Source organism: Peromyscus californicus, unplaced genomic scaffold (genome assembly GCF_007827085.1).
Source record: "Peromyscus californicus insignis strain IS unplaced genomic scaffold, ASM782708v3 Scaffold_5__1_contigs__length_169319896, whole genome shotgun sequence".
In the NCBI taxonomy this organism is placed as follows: Eukaryota; Metazoa; Chordata; class Mammalia; order Rodentia; family Cricetidae; genus Peromyscus; species Peromyscus californicus.
The window spans coordinates 120,563,061-120,583,850 of record NW_026294573.1 but is presented as its reverse complement, the minus strand read 5'-3'; the positions used below and the strand labels follow the sequence as shown (position 1 = coordinate 120,583,850).

At 35.2% G+C, this 20,790-nt stretch overlaps 1 protein-coding gene across 6 annotated transcripts in view; it reads right to left on the bottom strand.

Moving 5' to 3' along the window:
* Window positions 1-8,841: 8,841 nt before the first annotated feature.
* The window catches only part of Fut9 (fucosyltransferase 9), a 193,771-nt gene continuing 181,822 nt past the window's right edge, over window positions 8,842-20,790 (bottom strand). For all 6 annotated transcript variants that reach the window (XM_052715167.1, XM_052715168.1, XM_052715166.1 and 3 more), the window contains one exon: window positions 8,842-20,449. In XM_052715167.1, coding sequence (XP_052571127.1) covers window positions 19,361-20,440 — 1,080 coding nt within the window. In that variant the 5' untranslated portion in view covers window positions 20,441-20,449 and the 3' untranslated portion in view covers window positions 8,842-19,360. The remainder of the gene's footprint in view (window positions 20,450-20,790) is intronic.

Genomic DNA, 20,790 nt, shown 5'->3' with positions numbered 1-20,790 from the left:
GGCTTATAGCTGGTTAGGACTATTCACTATAGTAGTTTGTATAGCACCTTCAGATAGTATGAACTAGCGTAGGAAGGAGGCTTTTGGTTTAGTTCCGGCTTGATTCCTCCATGTTCTGTGCATGAAGTGTCTTTGGGAATGAAATCTTCAACAAAGAGCAAGTGCAATAACCTATATTATTTTGGGATTCTTCAGGATTTTACTGACCAATAGCTTGAAGGGAGGCTTCCCATGCCTAATTCTAGGTTTCTTGTAAGGTAGTCTGTTGTTCTTGTGGGCAGCATTATCACTACAACTGGTGTAATGCTATTTAAACTCTGTACATATGTACATATACATAGTATATGTGAAAAGACACCATGATCATGAAAATCTCTTATAAAGGAAAACATTTAATTGTGGTGGCTTGCTTACAGTTCAGAGGTTTAGTTCATTATCATCATGGTGGGAATCAAGGTAGCGTGCAGGCAAATATGGTACTGGAAAAGGAGCTGAGGGTTCTTACATATTAACCTGCAGACAACAGGAAGTGGTCACTGAGTATGGCTTGAGTCTATGTGAGATTTCAAAACCTTACCTCCACAGTGACACACTTCCTCCAACAAGGCCATACCTGCTCTAACAAAGCCACAACTCCTAATAGTGTCATTCCCTTTAGGGGGCATTTTCTTTCAAACCATCACCCCTAAATATCTCTGTCTATCTATCTATCTATCTATCTATCTATCTATCTATCTATCTATCTATCTATCTATCTATCTAAATAAAGCTTAAATACCATGTTTTCGTACAGTTTCTTCAGTCGCGTTGGTCATGTTGGTGTTCTTTGCCCCCATTTCCTTCCTCTCCCTTAGTGTTGTCCTCTCTCCCTCTCTCCAGTTATCCCCAACATAGTTTGTTCAGGTTCCCTTTCATATCAACTGTATCCTATTATTCCCCATCTCTAGAGAGCCTCCTTGCACACCCCAGTGTTCTCTTTTTACTTTTCTGGTTTCTGTTTTTACTCTAGGTTACATATACACATCCAAAGATGTGGTGATATTGTGTTCCCCAAAATGTTGTGCACAATAATAAACTTATCTGGGGTCAGAGAACAGAACAGCCACTAGATATAGAGGCCAGAAAATGGTGGCACACATGCCTTTAATCCTTGCATTCCAGAGGCAGAGATCCATCTGTGAGTTCAAGGCCACACTGGAAACAGCCAGGCGTGGTAACAAGAGCCTTTAATTGCAGGAAGTGATGGCAAGAAGCAGAAAGGTATAAAAGGCATGAAAACCAGGAACTACCTGGTTAAGCTTTTAGGCTTTTAGCAGTAGTTCAACTGAGAACCATTCAGATGAGGACACAGAAGCTTCCAATCTAAGGAAACAGGATCAGCTGAGGAATTGGCAAGGTGGAGTGGCTGTGGCTTGTTCTGCTTTTCTGATCTTCCAGCGCTGACCACAATACCTGGCATCAGGTTTGATTTTATTAATAAGACCTTTTAAGATTCTGCTATACAAAGATTCATAGCTAGGATCCCCAAACAGCAGAATATTCAGTGTTTGTCCTCTGAATCTGGGTTACCTCACTTTGTATATTACTTTCCTGGTTTGAACCGTTTACCTAAAAATTTTATTAATTTATTTCACTTTACAACCAAATAGCATTTCATTGTGTATATGCATCACATTTTCATTATCCACTCAACAGTTGAAGAATATTTAGGTTGTGTCTGTATCTTAGCCTTTCTGAATAAAGTGGCAGTGAACATGGCTGAGAAAAGTTATTTGTGGTATAGAATGTTGAGACTTTTGAGCATATGCCAAGTGGTATAGCTGGTCAAATGGTAGATGTACTTTCAGCTTTCTAAGAAACTTTCAAATTGATTTCCATAGGGGCCACATCAACTTGCGATCTCATCAAGAATGAAGAAAGGTCCCCCCTTGCCCATATTTTCAACATCAGTTGCTGTCACTTATTTCCTTGGTCTTGTCTGCTCTTTCTGGGGTGGGATCAAATCCTCAGGCAGTTTTAATGAGTATTTCCCTGATCTCTTGACAACTTGTTTCTTCTCTTTTTTCTGTCTTCTCTGATTAGTGTAGTAGTTATTTTAAGATTCTCTCTTTCTGTCTTTCTCTGTCTTCTGTCTCTCTGTCTCTCTCTCTCTTTCCATTTCTCTTCTTTTATTGTCTTCTCCTTTACCCTTCTTTCTCCCCTTCCTTTCTACCTCCTGTGATTTGGCTTTCTGTCTGAAATACAGTTTATCTTTGTTGCTTTTCCAGACAAAAAACTCTATCCTCTCAGCTCTAGGATCTTCAGTATCTGTTTCTATTTCCTTTTGAACATGGTTATGATTTACTTTTCATTTACGATTATTCTAGTGGTTTGCCTATTTATTTTTGTGTTATGGCCATTCTATCAGGAAGATTATTGAATGAATGATGGGTAATGCATGATGATGTAGCTTCTAATTATTTCTGTTGTTCCTGCTGATCCTTGATGTTTCTTATCTGTAGAACTTGAAACTGGTCTTTGATATGAAGTAGGATGATCAGGTGGTCTGATGGCAGTCCTTGCACACCATTCTTTATGATTCCATCATCTGCATATCTGACTTTATAGATTCCTGCCTAAAATGAACAGTAAAGTATGTAGCATTTTCACTGTTAATTGCTGCTTAGAATTAATTTTTTTCACCCCAAAATTTTGAAGACTTTCAAAGTGTATAAGATACAAATTGGTTTTGCTTTTGGTGACAGGTACTTTAATAACTGTGTAATTCCTCAGCAGAATTTCCAAATCATGTTAAAAGCACTAGATTCAGCTCCTTTTTATCTTATCTTAACTCTAAAAATTGTATTATGAACCAGCTAATGATTTTTAAATGATCTTCATAGTTTATTCAGATTTTTAACTCTCCTCAGAAGAAATTTTTGGTATAATATTTAGTCCATGATTTCAGAATCAGAGATCACAGTATTTTCCCTGAATCTGTTAATAAGCAGTGCACTGTAACAGTGATGTTATTCTTAAATCTTAAGTGTAGTGCTACTGTACACTTTTAAGTTACTATAATATTAAATGCTACATTAAAATGCTTATTCCTCCTTGTTCAGATGCAACATAGAACTAAATTATATTTTCTTCTCTATATTCTCTCATTTCTACACCTTTTAGAATTCATCTCCTCTTACCTGATTCCTAAGTCAAAGAATGCCCTTTCTGTGACTGTTTCTAGTTGTATCTAGTGAATTTCTCCCCCGCTGAAATAGGGTTCTTCTCTGTCTAAAAATCTGTTTGAGAATAAAACCTTGAAAGATGTGAGGACAGATTTGCATCTCAATCCACCATCTTCTAAAAATGCAGCAGAACTAAGTGGGTGTATCTGGTGGCGGTGCAGGGTAGGGGGAATACTGATCACCACTTGGAGTTGAAAAAGAAACTGCTTCCCTGGATTCTTTTTGAATTCATTAATAATATTTTTTAACCAAAAAGTAAAGTAAATTAAATCCATTTAAAGCAACTTTTACTTTTTGATGAATTCTTAGAGCACTATACCTCATTTTAAAACAGACTACTTTATATTTTGCTTTCACATATTTTTCTGAATGCTGTTTCCATATGCATTTCTGACATTTTAAAAATTATTGGAGGAATTTGGTTTCATGCATGAAATTTGATTTGTATACTGATGTTGATTTATTTATTCCTTTTACAATCTATATTATGAAATATAAACCATTGTTTTAGTCCATTTTCTTTTGCTATAACTGCATGATTGGGATTAGAAATTTATTGAAGAATGTAGTTCCTTTTGTCTCATGCTTAATAGTATATAGAAGTATCAGAGTCTGGCACTGGCATTTGGTAGGCATTCAGTGAGAGTTCTTGTTGCATTATGCTTAGTGGAAAAAACCACATGGCAGGGTGGTATGTGTCCACTCTGATCCCCTCTTCCCATCCCTTCCCTTTACACCACTCACATATACATACCAAACATAAACCTACTCCATTCACGTATAAATGCCAAAACATGAACGTATACCACTCACGTACGCATGCTGAAACATACATCACTCATGTACACATGCCACAACCCCTCCTTTTTTATATTCAAAAGTTTTGGCTTCATCTTAGTTGAGTGTCTAGACTAGAAAGTGTGAAACAGATTGGATGTCGTTTTACAGCCTGCTGGAGTTCCCTCCTAATAGTTACGTTGATTTATTGTTTGAAATGCCTTCTAAATATTTACATTTAACCCCATAAATTAGTGTTTCTTTCAGCCTTGTTCAGAGAATTGTCTATTTGCAGTGGGTAACTATGTATGAGGAAAAAGTGCAGAGAATAAGCAGATGTCAAGTGTTCAGCCCTAAACATAACATTTTTTATGCCCTCAAAGGCTCAGTGAGTATGGAAGAGGGGGTGGAAAGAATCTAAGAGCTGGAGGATAGGAAGAAGTGGTATGAAATGTTATCTTTCAGACATGACATGGCTCTTCCATTAATGAGCCTATACCAGTTATGGTTACCTGAAAAAGACCTACACAAATGGGGACCATCAACCCTCCATCAAACAGAGGAGAGGGCCCTGAGGCTCCATCCCTGCCCAATGACAATGGGTAGCTATTAATTACTGGAGGGTATTATCAATTTCTTCACTGATGAACAGTCCATGCTCAAGCAAATAACTCCTCATTTATACTTATTAATAAAAACAAACATAATTAAACACAGTGATTAAAATAAATATAAAGCAAAAAAGCAAGCTAGATGTGGAAATAGGAGGGGGACTTTTGAAGAGGAATTCAGGAGGAATAAAAGGGTTAGTAAGAGAGTGATGGGGGTAGAAATGAACAAAACATATTACAAATGTTTATTATTATTATTTTTTTGGTTTTGTTTTTTAGTTTTTTTCTAGACAGGGTTTCTCCATGTTGTTTTAGTGCCTGTCCTGGATCTCTGTAGACCAGGCTGGCCTCGAACTCACAGAGATCTGCCTAGCTCTGCCTCCCAGGTGCTGGGATTAAAGGCGTGCGCCACCACCGCCCGGCAGAATTTAGAATCCATGAACACAGATACTTGACCATTTTCAGAAAAACCGTATGTATTATTAAAAAGAAGAGTGTGCTGATTTCCATATTGGGCATAGAATATTTTCTAGAATCATTGTGACTTCTTAGGTCTAGAACAATTAGTGTACGCCACAGTCCTCTGGGAAAGACAGGCATTGGACGATGACTGAAACCAGAGAAGAAACAGCAATGGACTTTAGAGGAGAATGGCTCAAAGGACCTGACTTGTTATCTTAGTTTCTGAAATGTAAGCTGACCTTCTTAAAAAGCAATGTTTTTTAAATCACTTTTGTAACTGTTTTTGACCACTCACTCACACACACACACACACACACACACACACACACACCCTGAGTAACAAGCACAAGAGTGTAACACTTGACTAACATGAGAAACAGATTCAACAGACACTATTTGAAACAATATTTACTAAGAATGACAATTTATAATTTGTCGATTTCTAAATAAACAGCAGGTGTAGATCATACAGCAACAGCCATATAAATGTTTATGTTTCTAAAGTAATAGATTACACATGTATTTGTGGTTAAAGAACTTACAGTTTGAATAATGAAAATCTGGACGTGTAAAGCTGCTTATAGATTTGGGGCTTTAAATTTTGCATTCTGGAAGAATCTGGCAATGTGAAAGAAATGCTGACCCTCTAATAATAATCTATGTCTTCGTTTTCCAGACTCTGCTGTCATTCTTTCTGTCCACCAGGCTTCTGGAAATCAGACTCATAACCCTGATAACTTTGGCAACATATCACTTTTGAATATATTCCCATTTCTAAAATGATTTCATAGTATAAGATAGAGGAGAAATAAAGGCCATTACCTACCTGATAAACAGTTCTCAGCTTTTCTCAAACGGAGACTGTGTCCCCAAAAGGTTGTCAAAATGCTTGTAAAATAATAGTTACCACTGTTACCAGTTTGCTTTATATTTGGTGACTCCCAGAGTTTCAGATGTGATTACAGGTTTTTTGTTTGTTTGTTTGTTTGTTTGTTTCAGGGTATTTGATCATTGACTGTAGGTTTTCAAATATTCAACATTTTTCTTGACTCTCTGAAACATCAAGCTACATTCTTTGTGATGAAAGCATTTTCACTGTCTTCCCACATAATGTAATAGTAATTGAATTAATAACACAGTATATTTTAGAAGAAATGGTTTAAAAATGTTTGGAAGGACTGAAGATGTGGAAAATACTTGCACTACTACTTAGTCCGGTCCTCTTGTAAATCTATTTGGTGTATTAGTTTACTTAATGTGCCTTTTTTATGGTGCTTGGGATCAACTAGGATCCTCATATATGCTAGCCAAGTACTTTAAGATTGAGCTATGATCCTAGTTTTGTTTTTCTTCTTCGTTTTTATTATTAAAAGATTTTCTATTCATTTTACATACTAATGACAAATCCCCCTCTCTTCCTTCCTCCCACCCCCCAGCCTTCCCAATCCCAACCCAGCCCCCTATTCCTACCTCCTTCAAGGCAAGGCCTCCCATGGGGAGTCAGCAGAGCCTGGTACATTCAGTTGAAGCAGATCCAAGCCCCTTCCCCTACACCAAGGCTGTGTAAGGTGTCCCACTTTAGGCACTGGGCTCCAAAATCCTGTTCATGCACCAAGGATAAATCCTGATCTCACTGCCAGGGGTCTCCTTAAGCAGGTCAAGCTACACAACTGTCTCACCTATGCAGAGGGCCTAGTCCAGTCCCATTTGGCTCCACAGCTGTTGGTCTAAAGTTCATGAAGACATTGTGGGGATAAGGAGAAACCAGGTGCTAGGGAAGTTCCCAGAAATCCACAAGGATGACCCCAGCTTAGACTAATAGCAATAGTGGAGAGGGTGCCTGAACTGGCCTACCCCAGTAATCAGACTGGTGAATACCCTGATTGTCATTACAGAGCCTTCATCCAGTAACTGATGGAAGCAAATGCAGAGATCCATAGCCAAGCACCATGCTGAGCTCCAGGAATCCAGTTGAAGAGAGAGAAGAGGAATTCTATGAACAAGGGGAATCAAGATCATGATGGGGAAATGTACAGAGATAACCAACCCAAACTAATGGGAGCTTCTAGTTTTTAAGATGAAGAAATAGTGAAATGGTGCTCATGAGTTTTACAGTTAGAAGAGGGAGATCTGAGAATGGAACATGAGCAGTCTATCTCCAGGACTCAGATATTTTGGCCTTCCATATCATTCTTCTCTTTTAGCTAAATACATATACTGTATCTTAACATACCTTGCATTTAGACACAAGAATTGATATGTCACTTAATACTGGTTATTTTTAAACAATTTACATTATCATAATTATGTATTTTGTGGTTTCCACTTACTGCACATCTGCTGATAAATTTTGAAGAACTTTTGATGCTGCCGTATAAATCAAATCAAGGTAAACCAGCTCCAATCATCTAACCTACTATACATTTATTACTTTGTATGTCAAGCTCTTCATATTCTCATATATTACAAATACCCCTATGCCTATTTTCATGAATGTGTCATTAAAATTACAAAGCTTGTTTACTTTATTCTGTCCCTGAGACTTTGCTCATATCCCCATTGAAGGGCTTATCTAATTTGCTAACTAAATTCTCACTTCTACAAAAATAATAACCACCTTTTCTGCTTCCTTTTGCTTTAGAATATTTTGAAATATCTGGAATATATTTTGAGTCATAGCATATATTTCTTAGAATGTAATATTAAGGATGCTAGGACTTTACCAGGGATAGAAATTTCCTGGGAAGTGGATCACATGGAACATGCCAATGGCAGGACTGCCTGGGAAGTGAGTGATGTGGGAGTTGTCAATGGAGGGTGAGTTAGAAGCAAAGAAGAGTCTATAAAATTTGTGAGGTAGTCAAATATAAAAGAACAAAATAACCTGCTATGAAGTGAGGAGTTTATCTAAAAATGGACAAATCCATGAAGGATCCTAATAAGTGTCTGAGTTTTGGGGAAGGGGTAGAGCAATTGGGATCACTGGTTCACTCTAGTAGAACTTTTCCTCTGTCATATTTTATTAATTATTTATTTCCATTATTAGAGATAATGTCAAACATGGATTCTGAAACTTTGAAGAGTTGGTCAGTGCAGGTAGATATTCTTTCAAATTATGTCAACTTAATGAAGCCATGGCAACAATTCAGAAGAAAAAGTGATCAATTCAATGAAAAGAAAAAGAATCAGGCTTGCAATTTACACCAATACCATTACATAAAGGATGGGAGAAGGGCGATGTGTTGATGTGTTGAAATTCTTCCACAGTTGTCTTTATGTTATTAGATGACTGATGGCAATCAGAAGAAGCAGGTGGTTGAAAGGAGATATCCACAGTGTGTGTGTGTGTGTGTGTGTGTGTGTGTGTGTGTGTGTGTGTGTGTGTGTATACATATACACACATTGTTGACTCTGCAGGCCTGAATTAGAAGACTGAGGTGGGGATGTATAGAATCAGAGACTAGAGAAAACAGAAAACAAATTCTTTAAGGTTAGAATCAGGACAGAATGAGGTTGTCTTGATCCCCATACAGTGAAGTCCAATTATTAATGGGTCTAGTTGCAGTATTGAACCCATTAAACCAATGCTTAAATAATCTCCATGTGTACACTGGTTGTTGACGTTTGGTTTGATATCTATGATGAATGTGTAATCTGATAAATGTATTTTAATTCAATATCAGCAATTCTAGATTTGCATGTGAGTGAATAGATTCCAAGGGAATTCATTGAACGTCACCATTTTAAATAACCAAAACTATTGTACATTTAAATTGAAACCTTTTATTTTAAATATTCACGTTACAGGAATTCATTAGGCCCAAGTAGAACATCATTATTTACACATCTAATAACTCCAGTGTGAAATCAGTGAGGTATTTACATTGAATATAGTAAATGTCACATAAGGAAGAGACATCTTACATACAGGCTCAAATTCTTTACACATTTACTTCTGCATTGGAATCTTTGTGCAGGTTATAAAAACCATTAATTGCTAAACAAAATTTCACAAAATTGTAGCAGTCACATCATATAGTTATAAGCTTGAAAAGGCATCAATGAACAGGAACATACATTGCAATGGCATATTTTTAAGGGAAGGAAATTTCAAATGGCAATTCCAGTTTAAGTTATGGAAAGTACAATTTCTCCAAATAGCAGAAAGTACAGATTTCCTATGACATCTTGCCTTTCATGGCTTATTAAAATATTTGCTTAGCTGCCACAAAGTGTTGTTACTTACAGGTAAACTCAATGAAGGGATGCATGCAGTATCAAACTAGGAGACCAGATCAGATGCTTGCTGAGTGTTACACCCCTACAGTGTCATGAATGGCATAGTTATTCTTTCCCACACTTGCAATATCATGAATGAATGATACAATGCAGTCATCCATTCTGTGGCAGACTGGACTGCTCACACTTATGATAACATAACTGCTGTAGTCATCCTTTCTGAGCCTGGACAGACTGGCTGATCATTATGTAAATCAATGTTTTTCTTTTGGACTACAACAGGATTCAGCTTCAGGATTTTGACTTGAAATAGTAACTAGAGTCAATTTTTTTAGCGTTATATTAACTTCATTGTTGCTGATAAAATTAGACCTCAAAGAAGCAATATTCTGTAGATAAATAAACAAATAAACAGATAACTAGGATTTCCATCGCTTTGATAACATAACAGTGAAATCACCTTCCAACATTGTAAATGTTTATACTGGTGATTTGAATTGAAAAGCTATGTTCTACCCATTATGTGTTATGAAAAATGACTTTTCATATGGAGAGGGAGAGGTTGGTCTTCAGATAGTACCTGCTTGAAATTAGGCTTTTCAAAAAATAAATCAGACCAAAGAAACAAAATGCCTGGACACATCCTTTACAGAATGGGATCAGTTTTATTTTCAAAGATCGTTGTGAATTATCAGCATGTAAAGGCATGTCTCTATTGCCAAAATTCATACTCTTACATTTTTCAAATTACTAAGAAACAAAAGTTTTGGTCTACCATTCCCCCATCTCTGCTGTACCAGTTGGCTGTGGTCTGGATAGTCTCTTATTGCTCAAGTTAGTGTAATGCAGGTCTGACTTAATGGTTCTCCCTTTTGGCAGTAGTACTGATTTGGCAGTGTTTCAAACAATGATAAGCTTTTTCTTGATTGTACAAAAAGCTGCCAGAATATTGTATTCATATAATGGAACTTGTAAAAATGACTTTTTCACATCTTCATGCTCTGACACATTAAGTTGCTATGCAGTCAGTGGTAAGATTTACCAGGAAATTGTTTTATTTTTTGTAGTTAATTGCCAACAACTCCAAGAGAAAGTTTTCTGGGAAAATTTACAACACTATAATGCAAAATTAGAAGAAAAACTAAAGCAGAACAGTATTGCACCTTGTCTCAGGGGCTCATCAGCACTAAGACTCACATATCACTTTATAAATACTGAAATAGGACTCTTGAAAGGATGTAAATCATGCACAGATTAAGACAAAGCTTTTGTGGAAGATGGCAGTGGAAAAACGCACCCTCAAACCTGCATGATTCATTACAGCATGCATATTTTCACTTACAAACACAACCTTAATATTATCATATAATATTTAACATCTTATTTCAAACATGCATTGGCTACTAAAATAAGATTTTAAAGAAAAACTGATGTTTGATATAAAATAATCATGTTTTCTCAGGTGTGAAAAAATACTCTACAAAAAAATAAGTAGAAAAGTGATTTCTGATCAATGTGTGATTTTATCTATAAAACCCTAGATGACTAATTAGTGTGCTTACAACAACCCTGTTGGATCTGCATCATAACACACCCAGGGCAAGTTAATAGCATTAATCAACTGGCACAATGCAATGTAATTCTTATAAGAAATAACATGAACCTATGAACTGTACATTTGGCATTAGATATCAGAGTATTTTAAGTTTGCTTGAACATGACAATATCATAGTGCAAATTACATTACAATAATAAAACATACAGTTGCTTTCAAAGTAGTTTATGCATTACTGATTCTTAAAATTTACATACTGGAAGAATTGGCACATTTTGTTTTAGTGTGATTGCTTTGCCCTCCATTCCTTGAGTATAAGTCCCCTTATGAAAATTACATGAACTACTCAAGTGTTGGCTATGGTCTATATGGCAACCTTGAACAGAGTCAAGGTGATAGGCACATTCTCTGTTCTTCCTTTGTGGATCTTCACTATAGTTTTCTTTTTTAGCAGCACTTTATTCCAAGCTTTATATGGAAGGGTCTGACCTCCTTACCAGTCATAGAACATAGCCACCCGGCAAAAAGCATGGAGGAAAAGTCTAGAGTATATGATAGCCCATATTTCTGATCAATTTCCATACTTATGAGTTTCTTAGGTGACTCTAATGACAGTCTATCACCTTTGGATAACAGATGAGAAATCTGTGGCTCAGAAATGCTAGCAAACTACACCATAGGTGCTAAAAGCTAAAATGGACTTGATCATGAATTTACTTCACATTTTCTTGTTTCTTCTTGATGATTTCTTCTTTCTGTATGATGTAAACCTGGGTCTGAATTTAGACTTGTTATCTCTTTATCTTGTGTTTTAAAAGCACTTCTTTATCCCATGCTGGTACAGACAGGGAATAAACCACATTATTACTGAAAAGATAATTGAATTTTAAAAGTGTGATCAGTGTATTTATGAAAGGGGGTATGTTGCCTTTTACCTCCCCCTATACCTCCTTTGATTTTTAGGAACTCTATTAAACATTTTTTATATTGTCACACTCTATTATCCACATGATTTTAAGACACAGCAAAAGAAAAGGAAGAAAAACATAATATTGTCCCTTGATTAATTTTTTTAAAACAATGCATTAGAATCTGTGATAAATCATGTTTTCTTATGAAATTGATGGCTTCTAGTTTTCTGTAGACAATTAAGTAGTCTGGACTCTGGTCTCAACATAGTCCATGGAGATACATAATATCCTAACCCACAAGAGCACTCCTTTGGTGATCTTACATTGACAATGATGTCATCTCTAGGGTTGTCTCAACTATGGGTTAAAGGGAGCTAATGAGGCCAGTTTGAGACAGGGGATACATTTTAACGTGTGTGTATTTCTTACAGAATAAGTAGTCTTGGGTCTTGGATGTTAATTGAGTCTTTGTGAACCATTTTTGCCAAGCCTGATTATCTAGCTGCTACACCCTCATTAATCAAAATGGCATTCAGGCAAGAGTAAAAAAGTTAACATGCTTCTCCAATTTTAGATTCTATAGAAATCACCTGCAACACTTTTTTTCACTGTGTTTGTTTTTCACAATTAAAACTCTAGCCTCTTATTTAATGTCCATTACATGTTCAGTTAATTCAAAAATATTCAGTTGCCTGAGAATTCAGTAAACAATCAATTTTTGAGGTTTTCTAATAAGATATAACATTTCTAATATCTTTAAAGAAACAAAATCAAAATAATTAATATATTATTTTAAATATCACTCTTTTTTACATGTGAGAATATTCCTTAAATCTATCTTTTTGGGCCATTCAACTCAAAAATTATATATATATATACACACACACAGCTGAGATTGTTCGTGTCAAAGCCCCATTTATCATGCAGTTAGAAGAGTCTTAATCACAGCCTGGATAAATTATTTAATTTCTGCACGACTGAACAAATTAATTTCTGTTTAATGAGTTTATATCTTAACATTTTGACTCTTTCATTTTCTGTAATCTTTAGGAAAGGTAAAGGGAGGCAGGGTTCTCTTGTAAATTACCCTTAGCTGGTTCTGTGCCTAAGCCAGCAGTTGATGTGAAGTATTCAGTCAGGTTGTTGGATATTTCTAAATTTCCTCACCAGAAAATGATCTCTGAGAATGTATCTGCTATTCCGTCCTTGGACTTTAGCTCTATGGACTGCTAACGTGCTAAATTAATATTAATTTACTGATTTCTCAAAACAGTGAAGAAAAGAAGGCCTGCTTATTTTAGGAGATGCTATATGTGCTTAGTGAGGCAAGCTGTCTATCCACCACCCAGAAGCCCGCCCAGTACTTTCTAACTCCAGTAGCTGTTACTGCATGTTTCCACACTGTGAGTGTGCATATCCCTTCTATTCAGTATTCGCCCTTTGATTGTTTAAATTTTCAGCAATTTTTGTGAGCTTCCAGCTTAACACCAACAGATGTTAGAGCTGAAATTTGGATATGTTCTAGATTTTTCTTATTTTCTTTTATAACTGAGAGTGTATCTTAGTGGTGGAACACTCACACATATACACATAAATATATGTATATATCATTGTCTATTTTTTTTAGGGAGGCATTCATTTGTTTTTAAAATAGGCTACCCCTATCATACATACAGAGAACCTGATACTAACAGAGATGAACAGCTAGTGGATTGCATAGCTCACATTTAATTTTGAATTCATCATTGTGGACAATCTACAGTGTTATAACTTGTTGCCATATCCTAGCTATCACACAGGCTTCTGAGACCCAGAAAAGCAATGGGTCAAGCATGTTCAATGGTTTGATGGCTGCAAGAGATCCTTATAACTGTCTACCCTTGTTTTTATGCTGAAAAATTTAAAAAAAAATGCATTTAAAAACTAAGGGAAAGAGTAAAAGAAAATTTCTCCAGGTAAACAGCTAGAAATGGTAAATAGTTTGTCCTAAATCATAGGATTAGCTGAAGAACAGTACAACTGTGCAAGACATAATTAACCATGTGGAACATCATGAGTTATGAAATACAATAATACCTATCAATATATCTAAGATTCCAAGTTAGCTAAAGATGGCAGTATCTTATGCCTGTATTGATTCAATATAGAATGATTTCTATTTAATAAGCAGGACAGAGACTATCAACACTAGCAACATGTCAGAATTGTCAAGGGAGTTATTAAAATTATGGACCTAGGGCATCAATGTCATATATCATAATGATATTTCAAATCATGTAAATGATTCTTATACCATTGATATAGGGAGTCCCCAAGGCAGATGTGAGTCTGAGAACCCCTGGCAGGCACAGGATAATTTTGTGTTAATAGCATGGCTTCTTCCTTCTTCCTTCTTTTTGATTCTTAGTTGGAGTGGTTCCACTTGCATGGAACAGGAATCAGTTGTTAGTTATGAGTAAATTCTCTTACAAACTCTAGATCACATTGCTTGGGAAAAGTGTAATGCTTTAAAAATTATTGGTAGGGAATTTCATTTTAAATTAAAATACATTAAAATACAAGTATGTTAAATGAATGAACATTAGTCATGGGTTAAAAGAATAAAATTTCTAAATACACACTCACAATCTTATACACTCAAACTATATATTCTTGTTGTTGAAGAACTGCCTGACATATTTCCACTGACTTCCTGAGTTTTGCATCAATAAATAGTTTTGATTACTATAGTAAGAATTTTAATAGTACAGAAAAACCTGAAATGTTTTAGAACAGGGTTCAGTATATGATTGATTTTCTACAGGAAATCAAGTTCTCAAAAAAGTGTGTTACAAAAGACCTAAGAAGAAGAATATAAAGGAGAAAGATTAGTTAATTGAGCACTTGCTACATTGTAAGCTTCAGTAAAGAAGCAAGATTATGTTCTTTCCATTATTAGAGTAACCAGTTTCACGTTTTAAATATTTATATATTTTTGTAGAGAAATAAGAAGAAATTCTATTTAGAGTATTAACTTTCAAAAATATTTCTAGATGGTCAAGGAAATTTGAAATTCAAATTTATGCACATATCAATTTAGGCCTTATATTAAAGAGCAGTGGTGCTGAAGGAATCTTTACAGACATAGTCATCCATAGAGGTTAAGTTACTTTTTCAATGCTACAATTTGTTGCAATGATAGCCTAGGTTAGAATTACTTATATTTTTAGTTTAATAGTGTGTCTCTCATTTAGACTCTATTAACTGTTTATGAATATGGATGGATTGAATATGAATTACAAAGAGGGACCACACTTTGGATAGTAGCAGAGTTTACCCATTTTCAAAGTACCATAAAATTTCTGGAGGAGAGATGGCCACAATCAGAAATCACCTGACTGACTGATGTTTGCAGTATCTTCAAAATGCAACAAGTGCAATTAGCAAAGGATGAAGAGTATAACTGTTTTCTCTCCTCACAGTTTGATAATATATATTTGCTTATCATGGTGCTTCATTTTGTATCTTCTTTACATAATAATTTCTTTTCTACTAGAAACAGCTGATGAGTAGAATACCAACAAATTCCAAATGTAGTTTAATATTTCTTAACATTCTGTTTCTTTTGGGTTCTTTTAAAAAAATTAATATACTTGTATTTTATGTATGAGTGCTCTGCATGTATACCTGCATGCCAGAAGAGGTCATCAGATTCTATTATAGATGTTTGTGAGCCACCCAGAAGGTTGCTGGGAATTGAACCTCTGAGCCATCTCTCCAGGCTCTCTTTTGGGTTCTTAAAGCATGATAAGAACTTATACTGTCTGCCCTCTCTATCCAGGGAGCAAAGGGAACAGTAAAGTTAATATAAAAATTATCTTCATTTAGCCAGAAGAAGCTGGTATTTTGACATTAAAAGTATTTTTCATGCCCACTAATTTTATTGATGTAACCATTTATTAGGCATGTGTTAATAACCCCTCCTTCATCAGAAACTACTTATCCTTTAGCTTCTAAAGTTTATTGTATTCAGTAGCTTGATTACAATTTTTAACACCCGCTTCCCTTGAGATTAGAGTTCAGGAGAGGCGGCAGATATGATCAAACACAAAGTAAACATGGAGAACTAAACTTTATGAAACATTAATTCACATCAAACACTTGCTGGGTGAGTAACAGCCATGGAATCTAGTCTGAAAATAGACAAGTGAAAAAAAATCTCAGTAATTTATTTTTTGCTTTTGTTCCTCTCTTATTTAATCTTTCATTAGAAGAAAGAATTTAAAGGCTCAGCAAATAGTTCCTTAAGTAATCTATCATTTTATACCTCAAGGTTTTTGGTCTAAGCTCCACATATTCTAGGGCTATGCTTTTCACAGTAAATATGAACCTTGTAAACTGTTGCTACTTTGCTACTAAGATTTTTTTTATAGTTTCTACTTTATATCAAGTCATATAGCTGTCCTACAAGATATGGCTGTCATGTTTTCCTTCTTTAAATATGGATATGGATAATTCAGTACATGTTCTCATCAGTAAGGCTTAAAATAATTATTTACATATTCTTACTAATAAGGTCTGCAATAATTAACGAATAAATATTCAGAACACTGGTGGTAATGACTTTCTGCACTTGGAATGAAAACTTGTTCATGGTCTTTAGAGCCATCATTTATTATCAGGCATATTATCTGTCTTTATTATAACCAACAGCAAGCCAGATTGGTTGACTCAATCTATCTTTCACATGGGATATCCTTAAAAAACTGTAAATCACAGGATTTATTAAAAAAGTGGTCACTGGAATATCTTTTCAATGGTTATTTCTCACTTACACATAGAAAAGCTCATTCTTTCTGCTAAAGTTCAACTGCAGAAACATTAAATCAGAAAGAGTGTCAACATTTAAAGTTTTTTTTTACTATATATTTAAAAGTTGAAGTCCCAGAACATATCATCCTATGTGACAATGTTATATTTACATTATAGAAATTGGGACATATTTGAACAATAAGGTGTAGATGAGGTGAAGGCAAGCATGAGATTAATAACCATAGGACCCTTAAATTCTAATCTCTATTATCACCATGTTCACATCCCCGTCTTTCAACATATGTCAGGGGTAAATAATGTCTTTATATCTAATTAACTCATAGATCAGAAGAGTTTAACTTACGAATATTGCTGTCATTTCTTCTGGTTAAATAGCTGGCCCATTCACTGTTTACTTGAAGTTCATACACTCATTTCCATGACTTGGTATTAGGCTTTCATTGTACAGATGCACTAGCGAAATACTTGTTGCCTTGGCTTGGCTTATATTACTGGCATTTAGTTGTAGTTTTAGTTCAAGAATGAGCTCAGATTCACTGTCAACAGAAGAGACAACTGCCTTCAAGGCTCTTAGCATTCAGTTTAGCAATGGTGGGTGGAAACAATATTGAATGCTTTCCAGATTTCAGAGAAAACACTTTCTAAGCTTCTCTTTGCATATTTAAGTACCTACATTTTATGGATCAAAAACATACTGAATAGATGTACACATATGAAATTGACTTTTAAACAAATAAATATATGATAGAGTCTTTAGGACAATATCCATGTATACAGACCCTTTCTTTATATATATATATATATGAAACAATGTGTGGACAGAAGAAATAAAATCTATGTTGGGTCAAATGAGTAGAAAGAACTTGCAATTCCAACACATGTTGAATAGCTAAACAACTGGGTAAAGTTACTAGTAGTGTTTTTTTTTTCATTAAATAAACAATGACTCATACAATCTCCATTGAGAGTCATACAAGATAGAACTTATAGGAAGCTTGGTGTCACAGTCCCTTTATGGTAGTGAAAACATGTTTTCGTTTTTATTTCATTTCTGTATTGGTTTGGGGCTGACAACATTACCTGTGTAATTATGTCTAAAAAAATGAATGCATGATCAATGTCTCTATTTAATTCTGGAGTCTTTCTTTGCTTAAATACTTCCCTTGCCAGGGAAGTTCATTCTTTCACAGGACACACAGTTCTTGCTTACTGAACTGAAATTTATCTTCCCCAGTAATCTATGTAGAGGGTGAGTGTAAATTCTGTTGATTGTAACAGGTAATAGGAAAATTATAAATGAGCCACAAAAGATCCAATTGGATGTCATCAGAACATTACATTTTCTGTAGATTTTGACCAGAGTAGAACACAAGCATTAGGAATCCTTTAGAGAATAATTTTCTGTAAGAGTCTCAGTATCTGTTTTTTTTTTTTCCTCTAATCCACTGCATCTGCATATGTCCATCTACCTCAGCTAAACTTACAGAAGAGAATTTCTGCAGGCAGGTGAAAGTTCATGAATAGCATGACCCCCCCAAATTCAGTGCAATACTAAGTTTATATTGGTTCTGCAAAGCCCTGAATATCATAGCAACATATGCTATGTAGGAATAATTTTTAAAATGGAATAAAAAAGATCATTTTCAATTAATAGTCATAGGCTAGATCTGTTCCTTTATTGAAACAAGCAAAAATTACCCATGACTTTTCAATGCTGTTAATTAATTTATTTAACAAATACATATTGAAATCATACTCTGTGTCAGTACTGTCTATCCTTTGAAAGTTTGTACTTTATTATATTTTATGATATATTAGACCCATTGGTAATAATTTTGCTTAGGTTTTTTTTAAATAAGGATAGACCTTTCAAGTTTTATATCTATTCATTACCAAATATGGAAAAATAAAATTTTAAATATGGATGCTTGGGAAAATATTCAAATGGAGAATAATTAAAATTATGTAAATGCTACCATTTATATAGTCTATTTGTATTTGCAGATATTATTTTCCTTGTTATAGGAGGAAATTGTTTATTTTTACAACAATGACTATGCTCAGGATTTGAAAGGGGACAATCAAAGCTTCTCTTAGCTGTTATTAGGCATTAAAAATATCACAAAAATTGTATGCCCCAAAATTCTTGGATACTTTAACTTAAGATGTTGAGAGTCTGCATTTGCAAAACAACTTAATGAAAATGAGTGTGAAGTCTAATAACATTTCTGCTTCATATCTTTCTTATTTACTACATGAGTAAGTCTGCCTTCACAAATATGGTAAACAGGTAAAAACTACATCAGTTAAGTCAAGGAGGTTAAGAATGAAGTGATACTTTGATCCTTCTTTGTTAACATTTCGTGAGCTAGAATCTAGACATTATAATACTTGGTAAAAATCTTTCATATTTTAGGATATACATTTCCATTTCCCAAACAGTTTAAAGATCTTATTGATGCAGAAACAATTGAATCATAAATTTACTTTACAGGCAACTATAAAATGTGAAAAAGAATGTTTACAAATGAGAATGAAGAATAAATTATTTTCAGTGTTCATTATCACATATATACAGGATAATTTAAAACCAAATGGAGTGATTGCTAATTTTGAGCTCTTAAAAATTTCCATCAAAATATACATGTTGTTCAAGAGAGGGTGATAAAAATAAACTGTGACACAAAGCAAATTGTTTCTCTTCTTAGCCTCACAACTTGAATGATGTTACATTATTACAATTCATTAAATGTGAAAATGATGGAAACTTTAATTCCAAAACCATTTCTCTAAATTACCAACAGACTTATACTCTTGATGCCTTTTTACATGATCACAAGCCAGGCATGCATGTGACTCCCAAAATCGTGGGAGGTTTACAGTGAAATCCTTCCTCCAGTTAAAGTAGCTAAGGTACAACTTATTGTTTTTGTCAACTTCCTTCAGATACCTTGCCAGCTCACTGGGCGAGTTATAATCTTCCACATGAATGAATGAATCAGCTGGAATATAATTCTCATAGTTTTCCCTAGATGGTCCCAGGACAACAGGTACTGAGCCGGCTAAAAATGCATTATAGAGCTTTTCTGTGATGTAATCTTTGTGAATTGAGTTTTCAAAAGAAAGATAAAATTTGCAAGTAGATATGGTGGGAATCAGGTTTTTATCATTCACGTATTCTCCAAATGCTTGCCCATAGGTGTGGATTTCAATACTCTTGCTGAGCTCGTTATAATACTTGACCCTGGCATGCTCAGGGTTCCAGTTACTCACGACCCAGCACACCAACTTCTCCTTGCTTGGCACTTCGAACACAAAGGGGTTTGTGCTCACCGTCAAGAAGCCGTAAGGCACTTGAATATCGGAATCACGGCGGTAAGTTAGAGTCAGGTTGAACAAGTGTTCGATGCCACTCTTCTGGGGAGTGTGAGTCGGAGACTCTAGGTTCATCCAAATCCATTTCTGAAAGGGTGGCCTAGCCTGCTGAGGTAAATTAGTCAGATCCCAGCTGATGTCTCTGTGGTGAATCAGGACCGCGTGGGATTTGTTGTACAGTGAGCGGTCTGTCGTGAGATGGCACCCTTGGATGTTAAACATCGCTTGGCAGGATGTAAGGTCAAAGGTCTGCCCAAATGGCCACACCCACACCAGAATAGTGGTTTCATTAAAATAATCAGTTTTGGTGGAAAAGAAATTTTTCATTTTCAGCACAGAACTGGCAGACTCCATTGGACTGAAGACCCAGCTGTTGGTGGGTTTGATGTAAATGAGCAGACACGCCATGAAGCAGGCCAGGATAATGCAGACAATTAGAAATGGACGGAGAATGCCTTTGGATGTTGAGGTCATACTTTTTTCCTGCGGAAAAGAGAAAGACAAGGGAAGGTAAAGATAGGAACAAAAAAATGAAATTATAAATATAATTTAAGAGAAATATTAAGACTGTCGTAATCATGAAATCAACTGTAATTTCTTTCAGTATTAACAACCACTGTGAGAAATAGGTTTCATTTAGGCAGAAAACTGCTCTTAAGTGGAAGTTTCCCAGAAACTCCAGCCTAGAAAGCATAAATCAGAATTCACTCTCAGCACCCATCTTGAAGTCAGGTTAACCACTGCTTCAGTGATCTCTATACCTGTTCTGGTTTTGTTTCTAAAAAAAAAAACCTGACAAAACTGATCACCATTATTAAAACCAC